At 51.9% G+C, this 17,307-nt stretch overlaps 9 protein-coding genes across 9 annotated transcripts; 6 read left to right on the plus strand and 3 right to left on the minus strand.

The window, feature by feature from the left end:
* Positions 1 to 263: 263 nt before the first annotated feature.
* On the plus strand, positions 264 to 880 carry COCCADRAFT_21979 (uncharacterized protein; the record flags this gene model as incomplete). The annotated part of the gene is made up of 3 exons (XM_007708822.1): positions 264 to 336; positions 496 to 568; positions 643 to 880. The coding sequence occupies 3 exons, from the start codon at positions 264 to 266 to the stop codon at positions 878 to 880; spliced, it is 384 nt and encodes a 127-aa protein (XP_007707012.1).
* Positions 881 to 1,224: 344 nt separating this feature from the next.
* COCCADRAFT_665 (uncharacterized protein) lies at positions 1,225 to 4,973 on the minus strand (the record flags this gene model as incomplete). Its single annotated transcript, XM_007708792.1, has 2 exons — positions 1,225 to 4,800; positions 4,851 to 4,973. The coding sequence occupies 2 exons, from the start codon at positions 4,971 to 4,973 to the stop codon at positions 1,225 to 1,227; spliced, it is 3,699 nt and encodes a 1,232-aa protein (XP_007706982.1).
* A 325-nt stretch (positions 4,974 to 5,298) lies between these two features.
* COCCADRAFT_82618 (uncharacterized protein) lies at positions 5,299 to 7,939 on the plus strand (the record flags this gene model as incomplete). Its single annotated transcript, XM_007708904.1, has 5 exons — positions 5,299 to 5,347; positions 5,405 to 5,646; positions 5,700 to 5,800; positions 5,879 to 7,796; positions 7,850 to 7,939. The coding sequence occupies 5 exons, from the start codon at positions 5,299 to 5,301 to the stop codon at positions 7,937 to 7,939; spliced, it is 2,400 nt and encodes a 799-aa protein (XP_007707094.1).
* Positions 7,940 to 8,486: 547 nt separating this feature from the next.
* Positions 8,487 to 9,174, plus strand: COCCADRAFT_21982 (uncharacterized protein; the record flags this gene model as incomplete). Its single annotated transcript, XM_007708823.1, has 2 exons — positions 8,487 to 8,535; positions 8,612 to 9,174. The coding sequence occupies 2 exons, from the start codon at positions 8,487 to 8,489 to the stop codon at positions 9,172 to 9,174; spliced, it is 612 nt and encodes a 203-aa protein (XP_007707013.1).
* Positions 9,175 to 9,553: 379 nt separating this feature from the next.
* COCCADRAFT_82583 (uncharacterized protein) lies at positions 9,554 to 9,703 on the minus strand (the record flags this gene model as incomplete). The annotated part of the gene is made up of 1 exon (XM_007708905.1): positions 9,554 to 9,703. A coding segment is annotated over one exon (150 nt), but the record flags the coding sequence as incomplete, so codon positions are not given.
* A 312-nt stretch (positions 9,704 to 10,015) lies between these two features.
* COCCADRAFT_32314 (uncharacterized protein) lies at positions 10,016 to 10,807 on the plus strand (the record flags this gene model as incomplete). The annotated part of the gene is made up of 2 exons (XM_007708855.1): positions 10,016 to 10,596; positions 10,654 to 10,807. The coding sequence occupies 2 exons, from the start codon at positions 10,016 to 10,018 to the stop codon at positions 10,805 to 10,807; spliced, it is 735 nt and encodes a 244-aa protein (XP_007707045.1).
* A 117-nt stretch (positions 10,808 to 10,924) lies between these two features.
* Positions 10,925 to 11,095, minus strand: COCCADRAFT_82435 (uncharacterized protein; the record flags this gene model as incomplete). The annotated part of the gene is made up of 1 exon (XM_007708906.1): positions 10,925 to 11,095. A coding segment is annotated over one exon (171 nt), but the record flags the coding sequence as incomplete, so codon positions are not given.
* Positions 11,096 to 12,518: 1,423 nt separating this feature from the next.
* On the plus strand, positions 12,519 to 13,954 carry COCCADRAFT_670 (uncharacterized protein; the record flags this gene model as incomplete). Its single annotated transcript, XM_007708793.1, has 7 exons — positions 12,519 to 12,575; positions 12,627 to 12,703; positions 12,753 to 12,912; positions 12,963 to 13,117; positions 13,167 to 13,241; positions 13,302 to 13,439; positions 13,504 to 13,954. The coding sequence occupies 7 exons, from the start codon at positions 12,519 to 12,521 to the stop codon at positions 13,952 to 13,954; spliced, it is 1,113 nt and encodes a 370-aa protein (XP_007706983.1).
* Positions 13,955 to 15,112: 1,158 nt separating this feature from the next.
* On the plus strand, positions 15,113 to 15,394 carry COCCADRAFT_82403 (uncharacterized protein; the record flags this gene model as incomplete). The annotated part of the gene is made up of 1 exon (XM_007708907.1): positions 15,113 to 15,394. A coding segment is annotated over one exon (282 nt), but the record flags the coding sequence as incomplete, so codon positions are not given.
* Positions 15,395 to 17,307: the final 1,913 nt, after the last annotated feature.

A 17,307-nucleotide genomic window follows, 5' to 3' on the forward strand; every position in this document is an offset into this window, starting at 1 on the left:
TAGCTACTATATCACCTTGCACGTGATGTCCTTCCCGTACGTAATCATGCACTGCCGGTTCGCGGTTGCGGTGCGCCATCTATTCCCGCCCCGGCCCCATCAAAAAAGCCTTGGCAAGCCAGCCCTGTCCCCGTTCCGAGCCCATCTCGCAAACTCCGAACCACGAGCTTTACTTTTGCCTACGTCCCCTTCCGCTCTCCGCCGTCGCATACAACCCTCTGGTCTCAGGAAAGAAAAACCCGACCAAAGAAACCGTCGCAACCATGGCCGCCGCAATCAAAGCCCTCAACGCGAAGATTCGCTCAAACAAGTACACGGATTACTTTTGCTCGACTCGTACGTTTTTAGAACCCCGGTTTTCGGAGAGGGCACGCGCACACTCGCACTCGGCTGCGTCTCCGACGCAGATTGAAGACAGGAGGAATAAGGAAATAATAGGAGAATTGGGAATTTGCGAGGAGAAACATTGCTGACGGTTGATATCCTACAAAACAGACTTCTGGGGCCCCGCGAGTAACTTTGGTATCCCGATTGCGGCCATTGCGGATATGAGTAAGGATCCTGAAATGTATGTTTCCTTCCTCCTTCCTCCCCCTCCTCCCCCTCCTCTCTCTCACCTATCTAACACTTCATGCGAAATAGTATCTCGGGCCGCATGACCGGCGCCCTAACTCTCTACTCTGCCACCTTTATGCGCTACGCCATGGCGGTTACACCTGCCAATTACCTGCTCTTCGGGTGCCACGCGATCAACTTCACCTCGCAGGTTGTGCAGGGATACCGATATCTGAACTACTGGAACTTTGGTGGTAGGGAGGCGACGTTGAAGGGCAAGGCGGAGCAGGTGGGCGAGACGGTTAAGAGTGCGGTGTCGAAATAAGGTATTTTGGACCGCGGGAGAGAAAGAAAGGGTGGGAGAAATCTTGATATTTGAGGGTTAGGTGGGGGGAGATGAAGGATAAGAGATGAAATGAACATGATATCATGCATGCATTCTTACTACTAGTTCTGAAGTGTGTTTTACTCCACGCAGGTCGAGATACGTACTTGTGACGAAAAAAAGAATTCTTGATTCGAATTACAAACATGATAGACGGACATTAGGCCAGTGCTTTTTTAAACTGGGGATATACATATATCGACACACACAAAAACCTCTCCAACTAACATTACTATTCCTTCCCTCCCTTTTCCTTCCAACAAGCTCCCAAAAAAAAGAAGATCTCACATCAAACTACTCCTCCCCCCAATCTCCGTTCCTCCCTGTCCATTCGGCAAATTGCCATCCCTTCCGTCCACGAACTCCGTGTATATCCTCTTGAGGCGCATTCGCTCTTGAGCCGAGATACTGCTTCTACCAGACACCAATGAGGATTCAATGTGAGACCATTGGATCTGAGGGTCTTTCCGATCGGTAGATGCATCCTCTGTTTTGGTGTCTGCAAGGCCGTTAGGGGAAGAGGAGGAATCCTTGGGGTCAAGGAGACCGCTAACAGAACGTTGGAGTTGTTTCTGCTTTTTACGGAGAGACTGGAGGGAAGAAATTTTCTGGGCGATGAGGGCGCGCTCGGAGATGTGGTGCGAGGTGCGCAGTGCGGAATCGGCGGGTGTGTTGCTTTCGTCGTCGCCGTAGCGGAAGTAGGAAAAGTCGGGGATACCCTTTGTATCTTTTGTGCCGGTGTTTTTGTTGCCGGCGGCGTCGAGTTTGGAAGGGTCGATGTCGCCGAGGGCGTCGTGAATGGCTTCTAGCTGGGCGTTGTAGACGACGGCTTGGAGGTCGGCGCCGGAGTAGCCTTCTGTTCTGGAGGCGATTTCGCGGAGATTCTGGCCGGATGTATCGGCTGAGAGGATGCTGGGTGCGAGGTGCAGTTTTGCGGTTACAGCGCGTAGGATGTCGATGCGCTCTTCTTCGTCGGGCATGTCACAGAGGAGGGATTTGTCCAGACGACCGGGACGGAGGAGCGCAGGATCGATGAGATCAGGGCGCGAGGTAGCGGCCAAGACGTAGACGCCTGAAAGACCTTCCGCACCATCCATCTGGGTGAGGAGCTGGTTGACGACACGATCTGTTACGCCGGTGGAATCATGGCCACGCTTTGGCGCGATCGAGTCGAACTCATCAAAGAACAAGACGCAAGGCCGTGCTGCTTCTGCTCGCTCAAATAGATCACGTACAGACTTTTCAGACGCTCCAATATACTTGTTGAGGATCTCAGGACCCTTGACTGAAATGAAGTTGAGACCACATTCACCTGCTACAGCAGAGGCGAGCAGTGTTTTGCCGCATCCGGGATAGCCGTAAAGAAGCAGACCTGAGCGGAGACGTAGTGGGCATTTTGCGAAGATTGGGGCGTACGTGGTGGGGTATTGTAATGTCTCCAAGAGAACCTGTCGTGTGTTATGCAAACCACCTATTGAATCCCATTTGGTGGTACTAGACTGTAATGTGACGTTCCTCAACGAGGCGGGTGTAAAGCCTGAGAGGGCTTTGGTATAGTCTTCTCGCGTAAGAGTCACAGTAGGAGATGTTGATGTGATAGAGCGGATGAGTGCTTCGTTCCGCGCACGCGAAGTCAGCAGAACAAGATCGCCAGGCATGTAACCATCTGTCTGTCCCGCAAGATCGAGAAAGTCAATGGAAGAATCGACTGTGAAGCCGTATTCGTCAGAAGGCGGTTTTTGTATGCTGTCAACGCTGGCATTGCTGCGGTGTGAAGTACTTGGTCGACTATTTGATGGAGAGGGTGGGAAGGCATGGCCGTTAGCTTGCTCGGTTGGCTCTGTTTTGGCATCCTTGAAAGCTAGCATCTCAATGACCTTTCTCCTGCCATCTTTGTTGGGTGCTTTTAGACTGACGATTTCGCGAACAATGTGACCTCCAATGATGACGTTGTTGAGAGCTTCTTTGCCCTGTGCTGTTGCTAGCAGCACTACTCCAGAGTCCATGGAGCAATACTGTCGAACGATATTGATCAAGCACTCGCTGACCTGCCGGCTTCGGCCGTTCTCATTGCCAACCTGAAGCTCGGTTTCGACAGGACATAGCTTGTCAAGGTCATCCAGAATGACTACGGCATTTCCGCCACCCCGTGCACCCCACGAAGCCGTGGCAAACAACCGATTGAGTGTTTCTTTGATAGTCGCAACACGCGTCTCATCCGTCACCAGCTTGCGACAGGGAAAGTATGTGGTATTGAACAAGTACTCGGTCCGAAGCTGGTGCGCAAGGAGCTGAGCGCATTCTGATTTTCCAGCACCGAGACCTCCAGTAAGGAGCACTGATGAATTGTGCGTCAGATGCGATCTTAGTTGTGCAATCAGAGGGTCAATTCCAACAAGGTGAGCAGGAGTTTCGGGTAATGGATCACCCTGCTGCCATCCCTTGGCCCAACTCGACGGTACCGACACCTCTGGACCCAGTTCAAGTGGTGGTTTCCTCTCAGGAAAGAGGACCCATGATACACCACTGGTTGTCGAGGGAGGTTCGAATTTTACAATACCTCCTTGCCAACCAATATCAGAATCCTTGGTTGGTGGTAGTATCATGCCATCTGTAACTGGCCCGTCCAGAATCCCGTTCTTTTTTCCATATGATGCTCTGATCTTCTGTATAGCATTCTCTTGATCCTGCTTTGACTCTCCACCAAATTTCAGCGATGCGTTGCTGAGTGATGCTACTGTGGCGAAAGGTGCAATCTTGATTGATTTCACAGTTGGCTCCCTGGACTCTTTGGTACCCTGTGGCTTGATGGCAGGTGGCTTGGGGGTTTGGGCAGGTGCACCTTCGATACGAACCAATCCGCCAACAAACTTCTCACAACCCAGAACCTTGCACAGGTCGACCGAAAGCGCCACATGACGGCTGTCAGGCGCATCTTCCCATGGGACGATTTTGGCTACTACACGAGTCGCAGCTTTCTCCTGTTCTTGCTCCTTGGACATGTCGACGGGCTCTTGTAGGCCTGCAGGCTTGATAACTGATACAGAGACCCAAGTAGTCCCCCTGAGTGCCTTTGTGAGGAGTACCTCGGGATCAACCCAGACCTTCAGTCCCTCTGCGTCAGCATCGTCTTCGTCGTCGAACCACTCCTGGGCAACGCTTCGGTCAAGACCGCGTAGGAAGACAACGCCCTTTGTTGCAGCATCCTCACGACCGCTGCGACGCCGGACTGTGCTCGCAGTACTTTTTCCGCTCTTTCTTGAAGCAGCGCCCACGCTCCGGCTCTCCCGAGTCGAGCTCCTCTCCTTTTGTCGTGTCTTGGGCGCAACGATGACTTCTGCGTCGGGCGAGATTTTTACAAAGAGCGATGTGTTCTGCGGCGCAGGGGCAATGGAGGTGACAGTGATATTTGCGGTGGTAGTAGGGGACAGATGGAGGGTCAGGGGGTGCGGCGACTGAGCTTGTGGGTTAGGCAGTGCGCGTATCTGTGAGAGGAAGTTTAGTTCGAGAAATTGGGCATGCAGCTCGATCATTTCCCAGTCGACAGGGGTCAATGGCTCGATGTTGATGGTGTGGGCTTGGGGAGGATCGAGGTGCAGTATGATGCCGACTTTCTGACCTTGCTGAAGACCGATCAGTCGCGCAAATGTAGCATCCACTTCGACTGCCGGAAGGTCTTGTTGGCTGACTGCTGGGCTGCCCCTCAGGCCGTCTTTGCCGACGACGGGCGCAATCTTGCGCTTGCTCTGCATGCCCGTCCATCCCAGAAAGACGGACTTTGGAGCGGCATTCTTGTTGTCGGTAGCGCCGGGAGGGGGAGGCTGGCGGTAGGAGAGCTCGACAACGACATTCTGGGCGACCTGGACAGAGAGTAAGCAACCGGGTGTTGAGTGTAGCTCATGGCGCGTACCGTGTTTGCGTTGACAAGCACCGACACCAGCGACGACGGTAAGTTGACAAGGCAGTTCTTGAGCGACTGGTGCAAGACAACCTCCGCCTGGACGACGTTGCCGGCGGGCTTTTTGGGCGGCATGGCTAGGGTAGGGAGCGTGAATGGAGAATGGAGAGAACAGAATGACGGCTGCTACTCCCAAGCCCAAGCGCATCACTCTCTCTCTCCCCAGCGAGCCGAGGTCGTCGGCGGCCATGGGCCCAGGGCGGTGGCAGCCGGCAGAACCGACGGGATGCGGGCCCTTGTCGACGCGGGTGGACGCGCCCCAACCCAGCAACGCGCCCAGCCCAGCCCCGATTTTGCCATTCCCTCCCCGCTGCAATTGTCTCCGAGATATCACCAATAACACCAGACCAACGGCCGACTTTTTTTATATTCCGGCCGCCACCTCTCAATCTCGTCCCCCATGGCGCTGCTCACTACGAGTGCGCCCGTCAACTACAATGAGCAGGAAGGTGTGTATATACATACGCGTACACAACACCTGGCCGCCCTTTGCTAACACCGCATAGCTGCCTTTGTTGATTTCCTCAAAAACTACAAGTCCACCTCGACCGAGGCAGCGGACCAGCTCGAGAGCCTCAACCTGAACGGCAATGGCACCGAGGATGACGACGACATGGTCGACGACGAGGATAGCGGCCCCGCAGCCCAGGCGCGCAACAAGTCCAAGTTGAAGTACATGGACCAGCTTCAAGAGGTTGCCAATCGCATGCGCGACGAGATCCAAATAGACCTCAACGACGTCGAGGCGGTGAGTGACCACGACCAGCTACCGACACCCCGCAACTGATTCATAGTCGCCAGTACGAGAAAGCTTTAGACGACGAGCAAAACCTTAGGCTGGTCGAGTCCATCGAGCGGAATGCCCACCACTACATTGAGATCTTTTCGCGCGCCGTGGACAAGTGCCTTCCAGAGCCCACTAGAGAGCTGAGGTATGGCACTACGTGAAATCTGCCAGCACCAGCACTTACTGTATACAGCTTCAAGGACGATGTGCTGGACGTGATCATGACACAGCGCTCCAAGCGCAATGAAAGGATGCAAGAGCTACAGGGCGTCGACGATGCCGAGCAGGCCGCTCCCGAGTCAATATTTCCCCCAGCCCTGACGCGACGCTACACGCTCAATTTCAAGCCCAGAGTACCATCTGGCTCCAGCAGCCAGCGCAGTCTCAAAGCACTTGCCGTCCGGAACGTCCGCGGAGAGCACCTCGGCCACCTCATCACAGTCCGCGGTATTGCAACAAGGGTCTCGGACGTTAAGCCTGCAGTGCTTGTCAACGCCTACTCTTGCGACCGCTGTGGTAGTGAAGTTTTCCAACCGGTGACGACCAAGCAGTTCACTCCGCTTGTAGAATGCCCTTCAGAAGAGTGCAAGAGCAATAAGACCAAGGGCCAGCTGTTTCTGTCTACCCGCGCTTCAAAATTCCTCCCATTCCAGGAAGTCAAGATTCAGGAAATGGCCGATCAGGTGCCAGTCGGCCACATCCCAAGACAGCTAACCATTCACTGCCACGGCGCTCTGGTCCGCCAGATTAACCCTGGCGACGTCATTGACTGCACTGGAATTTTCCTCCCAACGCCTTACACTGGCTTCAAGGCAATTCGCGCTGGTCTTCTTACCGATACCTATCTCGAGGCCCAGTACGTCTTGCAGCACAAGAAGGCCTACGACGACATTGTGCTTGCCCAACCAACTCTGCGAAGAATGAATGAGCTCGAGAGGACCGGCCAGCTGTACGAGTACCTGTCGCGATCCATTGCACCTGAAATCTTTGGCCATGTCGATGTCAAGAAAGCACTTCTGCTCCAGCTCATTGGCGGTGTCACAAAGGAGGTGGGAGATGGTATGCGCATCCGTGGTGATATCAATGTCTGCCTGATGGGTGATCCTGGTGTGGCCAAATCCCAATTGCTCAAGTACATTACGAAGGTTGCGCCTCGCGGTGTCTACACGACTGGTCGCGGTAGCAGTGGCGTTGGTCTGACTGCAGCCGTCATGCGCGATCCAGTAACGGACGAAATGGTTCTCGAGGGAGGTGCCCTTGTACTTGCCGACAATGGAATGTGCTGCATTGATGAATTTGATAAGATGGACGACAGCGACCGAACAGCAATCCACGAAGTCATGGAGCAGCAGACAATCTCCATCAGTAAAGCCGGTATCACCACCACGCTCAACGCCCGCACATCGATTCTCGCAGCCGCTAATCCACTGTACGGTCGCTACAACCCCCGCTTGTCGCCCATTGAGAACATCAACCTCCCCGCCGCTCTTCTGTCCCGTTTCGACGTTCTGTTCCTCATTCTTGATACCCCTACGCGTGACTCGGACGAAGAGCTTGCCCGCCACGTTACGCATGTCCACATGCACAACGCCCATCCCGAAGCCCCAGGAGGCATCGTCTTCAGCCCTGCGGAAGTTCGACAGTGGGTTGCCCGTGCCAGGTCCTATCGACCAACTGTACCCAAGGAGGTTGCCGACTACATGGTTGGCGCCTATGTGCGCATGCGTCAACAACAAAAGCGCGATGATGGCAATAAGAAGGCCTTCACGCACACGTCGCCACGTACGCTCTTGGGTGTGCTTCGCCTGGCCCAGGCTCTGGCTCGTCTACGATTTGCTGATGAGGTCATCTCGGAAGACGTCGACGAGGCCCTCCGCCTTACAGAGGTCAGCAAGGCCAGTCTTTACGCCGACGAGAACCGCAGGGATGATCATACCCCCAGCAGCAAAATCTACCACCTCATCAAGTCCATGGAGGCGAGCGGTGCTGCAGCCGTTGGCGATGGTACCAGGGGTGAACTTGACCTCCGCAGAGTTAGGGAAAGAGTTCTGGCCAAGGGCTTCACGGCCGATCAATTCGAGTCGGCTATTGACGAATACGCTATGCTTGATGTAAGTAGTCAGCAGAAAGACGTAGCTAATTGCTCGCTAACACTAATCGACAGGTCTGGCAAACGACTGGAGAAGGAACACGACTTGTTTTCATCGAGGCTGGTATGGAAGATGAGGACATGGATGCCGACAATGACTTCTAGATTACGCATGAGAAGGAGCAAGAATAGCAGTGCGATTGGGACATGGCGTATGAAGGCGTTGGATATCCAAGCGGCGCTTAGGACGTTACTATTGTATTTGCAGCCGCATATATGGCTGTGTGTAGCTTACAATGAAGCAATTCCATCACCACGCCTACGCTGGACGCCTTGGGATAAATATCGCGTGACATAGGTATGCGGTCACATGCCAAGGCACGTATCTGCAGATGAGCATCATAGCGGCATGAACTATCGCGGGGTCTTTAGCGAACTGCGAGAACGAACTTCGCAAACCGACGAGACAATCACCGCTTCAACGCCGATTCGGGCCTCGCTTTTGATACTAGCCAAGTGAAGGACTTTTTTCCAAGCCGTGTTCCCGGCATTACCTTCTAAAATAGGCTTACCTCCAACGACGATTCTTGCGCCTCGCGGTTAGCAAACGAGCACGATAAGCCTGCGCCAGCTTCCACTTGGCCTCTATCCACCCTCAAAGACCCTTGATTGCACATGCCCTAGATTCCGCATCCCATTCCACATCGCAGTCATGGCAGTCGGCGCAGCAAACAACTTTGCGCAATTCATGGTAGTTGGACGTATGTAGGCCCTTCAATTCCGCTTCAGCCTAAGCCTCGGGCATCCAGCACAAAGTACATTCTAATCAGCGCACAGCGACATGTTTTTTCCTCGGCATCCTCTTCGCACAACTCCCCTACGACTACAATGTCCTGTGGACGACGCCCGAGGACCGCGCGTCCTATTTTGACATTCTCGAGTCACACATCAAGTTTCTCTATGCCTCGCCCGCGATCGTCTCGCGCATCCTCAATCTCGTCATCGGCACCGGCCTCCTCGGCTTCCTGATCAAGCTCTTCAAGCCCAACCAAGCCAACATGCTCTTTGACGGCGCATCCCTCGTCCTGTACATGGCTGGCATCACCGTCTACCTGACCAACATTGTCAAGGGCTTCCGCGTCGTCACGGCTGGTATCTACGGCGAGATGGACAAGGCTAACCCGGGCGAGATTACCGAAGAGGACATGGGCGACTACATCTCGAGGGAAGACACACTAAGGGTCTTTGCAGCTAGCAATACTATTCTTGCGCTTGTCCTCGTGGGCGTCTTGGTCCTGCAGGCGGGTCAGTGGTATGCCAAGAGGGCCGAGGAGCAGGAGATTCAAGAAATGGAGCGTCTGGCTGAAGAGAAGAAGGGAGCGGGGAAGAAGAAGCAGTGAGTGCGCGCTTTATTTCTCTTCGGGTCAAAAGGAAAGCTATGTGAGCCGAGTTAGGACGTCTGGATAGACTCGTCTTACAAATTCATATGCTTTGCGCCTCAAACGAAACCATTGAGGGTTCATGTAAGGTTGGGTGTTCGGTGTTCCTTCACCTAAGAAACTGTATGCTACCTAGGTGTAGGAAGGATCGAGAAGAGCACATATGTATGCATCTCCTTTCGAGCTATATATGTAGTGTTGAATCTTCACATTCCACTTTTCACCGTATCATCACTCGTTCATGAAGCTAGTTCAATGCCTTCGTTTATCAAACTCACTACAGGAAAATTGACTATCACACAATCGTCACACCGGTTAATGCCCGTCGGACACATCGGTCTCACCACAAATGCTTCTTGCGACTAATGCTAGGGGTCGTCTGTGCCTTCCTCATGGTGGTTCCAGGTTGTTTGCCCATGTTGTCACTGGACAACCAACCCCTTCCCACGTCCTCTACACTATCACTTCTCACCAACCAAAAATATACGTGTTTTCCATTCTGAACCAACCCATCTATCTCTTTTCATCTCGCCGGATCATAACAATGACGACCAGCCTGCTTCGCCGCCAATTAGAAGAGATCAGAAATACACTTGTCAAAGCGAGTGATCAGCGGGAGGCAGAGTTGCGAAACCGAGAGCGACTGGTAGTGGGACGGGTGACCACAGGCAAGAGTGAAGGGTGAGGAAGCACTGAAAGGGAGGAGAGTGGCAATCCTGATTTGAATAACGAGGACAGCCTCCGTGCTACCAACCAGGAGGTGACGGCCATCCGCGGAGACACCGACCGAGCGTATTCGACTATGACTCGCTTAGGCACCGCCCATACTGAGACTTGCGATCTTGTTGAACTGGAAGCTATGCTCTTAGAAATCAAGGGGAGCACGTCAGAGCCAAGGCTGGAACTATCCAGGGATATTGATGGCGACTTTGAGCTCGCCCGCGGGGGATCGGACACCCCATACCCGCCTTTCCATTCACTAGCTTGCCAATCCACACCGCTTACTAGGTGTACGGGGCCCGCGGTTCCTTTCGGTACGAACCCAAAGAGTCGCCTCTGCATCGATTCAGCTGGCTCGCTTAGTCCGGAGATCGTTCCGTATGCCGTGGCGCTCATGCTCGAGGCGTCTAGTTGCAGGTGGGAACACGTCAAAAGATGGAGCACGTACTTGTTTAGTAGCAACACAGATGAATTCCATGGGAAGCGGGGAGTGGAGAACATGATTCGGAACGAGAACGAACAGCTCATTGGCACCGGTAGTTACGTCGAAGATGAGGAGGACAAGAAACGCCAACTTGCTCGTCGTCTCATTCTCTCCAATCTAGCTGCGGATGTAGATAAGAAATCCATCTTGGTTTTCCTTGCGAAGTACCGATCGAATATGTACATTTGTCAATATGCCAGCTCAACCCGGCTAGGTACTAATATGGATGTCAATAGTCGCAGGGTTACCCTCCTTCCGGAACGCGATCCGGTCAAGGGAACGAGGAGTGTACATATTGACATGGACTCAAGGAGAGCTGCAGTGTATGCTTCGTTCCAACATGGACACGTTTTTGGCCTAATGGTCAAGATTAAGCTGGCAGTGGAATAAGGAGGTGCAACGGATTGTTCATCTGCACAAAAGGTGCGGTTGTTCCATGAGAGGGTACCATGGCCGGTATAGATGCTATTGGAGGACATTGCAGTCGTGCAGTACTAAAGCGGCATACTAGGATACACGACAACGGTGGAAGAAATGTCGTATACAAGAAAGGGCAGTCGCCTGGCGACTGTATCCACCCTCCTTTTCCGAACACACCAAAGTTGACAGACACACATGAAACGTGACAAAGTCCATGCTTTCTTCAAATTTCTTGCGTTTCATGTCGCAAATATGCACGTAATCTTATGCAGAATCGATCGCAGACAAGTGAGGACTAAGAATCGATCCAAAAAGACCGCGCGACTTACGGATCTGCAAGGGGCCCCGCTCTTCCACTGTTCCCGAGACGATGAGCATGTGGGGAATACCGACACTATTGATGCACAGTACCTGTACAATACAAGGGTACTTTGCGCCCGATCGGTAAGTGGTGTGCATTAAAGGTGCGTATCGCGCGTGTTTCGACCTGTCTTGTTCATCATGTTTTGACCCCCGGTTTACGTTTTGATGGTTTCGTGTGTAAGGGGTACGTACTACGGAATGTGGAGTGTGATAGCTAATGACAACCTCATTGACAGAAACGACGGAACCATCAGAAGCCGTATTCTTGGTCCGTGTAATTATTCCCTCGTCTAGTGTGTGGAGGCGACACGTGCTCCCCATACGCATGGATCACACCGAAATATTCCCGGTGCCACCACGCGACCCCTTATAGCAAGGTGATGAGATGAACGGTCAGCGAACGGGACGGGAGGACAGGACGGCGATCTGCACGAATCACCATCGCCACGATAGTCGAGCACCCTTAACCATTTAATATCGTTCAATTGGTCCGTCAACCTGGACCTGATAAAGATACGGGTGACGCTTCCTAGTGTGTCCATTGGTCGCTACTGAGTCTTCGTCTACAAACGCTGTACGTCCATGTTCGCACGGAACTCTCCGAGATGCCCCTTCAGGTAAGTCTCACTTTAGTTCTCAAAGACGATTCATCTGAACCATCAGAATGGCCTGACAGATGTTAGCCGTGCATTACCAAGTCTTGCCAGCTGACTCTTTGAGGCCTGGTGGTTCTTGGTCTTGGGGCATCTGCCACCATGGGCTGATGTTTTGCCATTGCGACTCCTCATCCGTCGCCTGGCCACCGAGCGTTTTTGCCATTGCATCGGTGCCCAATACTACGGCCCGCATGATGCTTGCGCGTCGGCATGTCCAGTCTCTAGCTAAGGCAACTAGTGTAATTTACAGCTGAACCAGGCTTAGATAGATAGCTGCTTCAAGCCAGAAGCGAGTGTGATGGCGACTTGCATGTACGATTCCATGTGCACCCTGTAGCGCTTTGACATGGATGCTACGCTTCCCCGGGCAAGTGTAGGGGACATCGTTGTCGGCCGCGACTCATCGATTAACTTTCAAGTGGCGTCTCACACTTAATTAGCAACATCCCAAAATTTGTACGACGCCCAATGAACCGGACTATCCCCACCCCGCATAACAACAGCACACCGTGTCGTTCTAGAAGAAAAAGTGCTTGAGTTGCTCCCTGGTCTCCTTTGAAGCTTTACTTAACACTCTGGAAAGTCTTACACATGGACCCCCATTACCCCATTTGAACACGGATGAAGATCACTTGTGCTGTCGCACACTAATCGAGCTCAACATGAATGGTTTTCCGCCGCCGCCGAACCTCGACCCGAAACTGGCAAAAGAGTCTCTCGTATGCGATCAACTGCCTACTATTTAGAACAAACTTGTTGACACTTTGCAGGCTCCTGCCGGTCTCGCCGTCACTATTGTCTTCACAGTAGCTTCGTGCACCACAGTCGCCCTTCGACTGTACACACGGTAAGGACTGCCCGGAAACTCGGCGTATCATGGCCTGACAACAAATCAGAAAGATACTCCTGAGACATATCACAAGTGACGACTATGTCATTCTCTTGGCCCAAATCTTCGGCTTGGGCCTCACGGCCATCAATATCGTGTGCTTCACGGTTGGGGGTATAGGACGACACATTCAGTTTGTAATGGACAAACTGCCCATATTTCTGAAGGTGAGGCCTAGACTGCGAGAAAGTACTGAGAAATATGCTGACTGGAGAAGTTGGTTTATTCTGCCATGGCCGTCTACAACGCGACGCAGATTGCAACAAAGGTATCCCTCATGCTGCAATACAGGCACATATTTCCCAGCCAGACAATGCGAGCAATATGCAATTGGAGCGTGGCATTTCTGCTCGTATGGGGAATTGCGCAACAGTAAGTTTTGACTCGCAAAACATGCCGAGTTCTAATCTAACGGCTAAAGGATATACACTTCGTTCGCGTGCGGCATTGCACAGCTTATCTATCCGAAGACTGTGGCTTGCATCCGGCCCGACATGTAAGCACCATATCCCGCGCGGCACATACATGATACATGATTTGCTGACACAAGGCACAGTCCATTCATTCTCAACAGCACAATGAACATGGTTACCGACTTTGCCATTTTGATGGTTCCGATCAAGCCCGTGCTCCAGTTGCAGATCAACAAAGTGCGCAAAGCATACCTCTTGATTGTTTTGTGCTTGGGTCTCGTGTGAGTGCTTCTATCTGCTAGTTCTTTCCCTGACGGGTGAACATGATGCTGACAACCAGATCAGGGTATGTGTCATCTCAGCCGTGCGACTGGCGCAACAACTGCATGTGACCAAGAACACTACGGATGGGACATGGATAATGGCAACTACCGCCATGCTATCCATTGTCGAGACGAACCTCGGCATAATGTGCGCTTGCGTGCCTACCTTGCGGCCATTGGTCAAGCGCATTGCACCGGTCCTGCTCGGATCTTCCAACAAGGATTCATCCGGCTACGGCAATGCGTACGGCAATGCGTATGGCCAACGCACGCGGCTCGACGACGAGCAGAATACAAAGAGTGGGCCAGGCAGCTCGATTTATATCCAAAAGGAAGTCAAATTCCACAGCACAACCGAGTTACGAAATCTGTCTAGCAACCCTAGAGATCCATATGCCATTGACGACAGGTCGTCGGATGAGATTAGCCTGGAGCAAACGACGGGTGTCACTGCGATATCATCAAGGGCTTGATTCTTGGGAAGAGGCGATTTTTCTTTTTCTTTGTTCTCGAATACCATGATTTTGGTGCATGAAAAGCTATGATACCTATGATGCGTATATTACTAGATATACCTCTGTTAGTTGGGTGGCTTGGGATATAGATTAATTGGGGAGTAATGTGGGGGTGGTGGTAATGTCTTTATCATAGTTGATTAATGTCTATGGTATTCTTTGATGATGACTATACCTTCTTACTTTTTTTTAGTGATTGGGGCACGACTGAAAATCAGCTCCACATGCGTACGATCCAACAACGAGGAGTAAAAGAATATCATAAACTCAGACTTGTCCACATTCACATCTCTCGGGTGAATACAATCATGTGCATCCACATTCTACATTGTTCTTCTTCTTCCCATATTACACATTCCACACATTCCACACATTCACTTCCTTCTACCCATTAACGTATCAAATCACGACAGTACGCAGAAAACAACCATTCTGGTCTTTTGCCTAACACCACAGTTTAACCATATATCCACAAAAAGCAACGTTAAAAACTTAAGGTGCTTATCCCCACCCTACATTATCCGTTCTATCATCTATTAAGCACAAGGGTTATCCCCACATCCTCACATTTAAGCTTAAAAAAATCGCCTTGTGCATCATCAGATTTAAAGTTATCCATCTGATGCTAAACCCACTATCCAAGCACATCCATCCTGATCCCCTCTTGTCGCATCCTCATCTGTGCAAACCATCACAGTCAAACGCAATACATGACGCACTGCCAACACCACACGCGCGTCTACCAACCCTCCTTTTGTCTCTCTGCATATCCGCGCCACATGCACCTCGCTTCCTCGCAACAAGCATTCCGCAGGGAAAGGAGATACCTCGGCACGGCAATAGCGACGCCGCTAGCTATCCTCACTACTATGCCGCAGCGCTCGTAGAAAAGAAGGGCCATCCCACTAGCATATCCCTTTTCACCCACACGAAAAGAAAACTAGCCCTTAGCAATCTTCCCAACGAGCGAGTAAGTAAAAGGACAGAAAAATTACGCAAAGAGGCATCGCCCATTTGCTTCGGACACCCCGATTACCACTCTACTCTACTCTACTCTACTCTACTCTGCACTGTAGTCGCAGCGACAGGGATACGTAGGCAAGTTTTATAACGCCTCCAACCACAGCCACACTTCCACAGCCACCACCACCACATTCACCTATACAAAAAAAAACTCGGGGGTGCAAAGGTACAACCGCGGTACCGCCGAAACACCGAAGCACCGAAGTGTACGAACTAACCTACCAAAACCTGCAACTTACGAGCCTCTTCGTTGCCGGTCTAGCAGCCGACAAAGCCAAACCGTGCCACAACGCGGTTAAAAAAAACCCGAGGCGAGCGCGCCGCATACGCTTCTTACCGTGCCGCAAAGCAACATACGGCGCTTTTCTCGGTTGAAAAAGAGGGTTGCTGTGTGTGTCGCGGGTGCTTAAACTTTTCATCGTCCAACAGACTCAAGGGGGGGGGGGGGTTCGCGCTTTTTTCCTTTCTTAGAGAGAACTCGTACGACAGATGCAAAGTATATCTCGCATCTCTGTCTTTCCCGCCATCTGTACCCGATGTTCTAAAGTTCAGTTCGCTTTTAGTTTCGGTACCACGTGACTTGTACGCTGCCACACAACATTGGTTCTTGCATTTTCAGCGCGGTGGAAAGTGGGTAGGTTGGGTTACACAAGGACGTGGGAGTAAAGAATGGGGGTGGGGGGAAGGCAAGACAAGGTGAGGCAGCAAGAAAGAGAAAAACTCCAACACCTCCAACACCCCCTCACTCGCAAAACTCCATCCATCTACACGCTCTCTCTCTCTCTCTCTCTGTTCTTCACCGCAACCGTATGTACGGGAAACCGCAAGGTTAAGCGCCCACACCCTTGACCCCGCATATCCCTGCACTAGACTCTGATTGGGCGATCATTGTGGTCTGTGCGCGCTGGAAGCGCTGTGCTGGAGCTAAACATGTTACCGTAGATGCAGTGGTATTTGCTTTTTCCCCCTTCTCTTCTTGTTCGAGATGGTTGTGCATACGTCTCTTCGCATTCTCAATAACATATATATATATATATACGTCATGAAGAAATATACAGTACAGTGAGAATTCTGTAAGAAGTACGTTGGGCGTGGATATTAAAAGGGTCAACGCGGGTGCGAGGGGCGCTCAATTCATCAACCCACACACGTATGCACTCGTTGTATTGTATATATATAGAGAGAGAGATGAAGATAAAGCAGGTGTGCTGTGTGCAAATACCGCAACCCCCCCCCCCCCAGTCCTCCATACCTCTCCTCCAAAAACCATCGTACACGTATCTACCCAATCCACCCAATCAACACCGCAGATCGCCCATAACCCTCTCCCCCTCCACATATTTACAATGCAGACCTATACGCCCGTTTCACCGGATTGCGTTATCGCGACCTGCATACGAGGATGCAATACCCATGTTGCTTGCGCACTGAGCAGCTTGCGATCCGTAATATCGAGGATGTATGCTGCGTTGTGTAAGTTAAGGGTCTGGGATGCTGTGGTATAGGGAGCAGGGGGTAGGTATTGTTTTATTGGTATTTAGGGAGACCGGGGGGGGGGGGAGTTGGAGTAGACTGGCACTTACTTACATGCTCTCTACAAGACGCACTGGACTTTGTCATGCGAGAGAAACAAATACGAAAAGGAAAATGTGGATTTCAGTAATTTTTTTTAAATTGATAATAGTATCGATGATGCATAGTGTATATGCATCATGCCAGGAAAAAAAAAGGGACTACTACTACGTCGACATACGGGTTTCTCTCATCTGACACCCCCAGCCAGCTCGCCAGCCCTCTTTTACCGCTTTGGCTTTCCCCCGCTCCAACACGCGCAACGCCCCTCCACATCCCCCGGCTCCAATAGGGTGGGCGAAAAAGGCAGCACAGCCAATCCGCACACGGCAGAAATTGAGAGGCAGAGAGTCTGGGACAGCAGGTTTTTTCTTTCTAGCCGCCCAGCCAGGTGCGCTGCTGCACGTGCGGAATTTCGCTAAACCCTCTCGCCCTGTTCCTACGCAGCAAAAAAATCCTTGCTGATAAAACCCCCGGCTGCCCAAAAAGAGAGAGGGGGGAGAGAGCGATAAACCAATAGATGTCATATACCCTACACCCCTGCTCTCTCTGTCTCTTTCTCGCGCATGCGCTGGCTGGTGGCCGCACTGCACACCCCTCCCCCCTTACCTCCCGCAAGCGGCGGGTCCTTTAATGTTTGGTATCCTGGCCCTACAATAAAATAGGAATAAATGTAGTAAAGTTGATCAAGGGGGTGTTTCCCAAGAAAAGTAAAA

Source organism: Bipolaris zeicola, assembly GCF_000523435.1.
Source record: "Bipolaris zeicola 26-R-13 unplaced genomic scaffold scaffold_4, whole genome shotgun sequence".
In the NCBI taxonomy this organism is placed as follows: domain Eukaryota; kingdom Fungi; phylum Ascomycota; class Dothideomycetes; order Pleosporales; family Pleosporaceae; genus Bipolaris; species Bipolaris zeicola.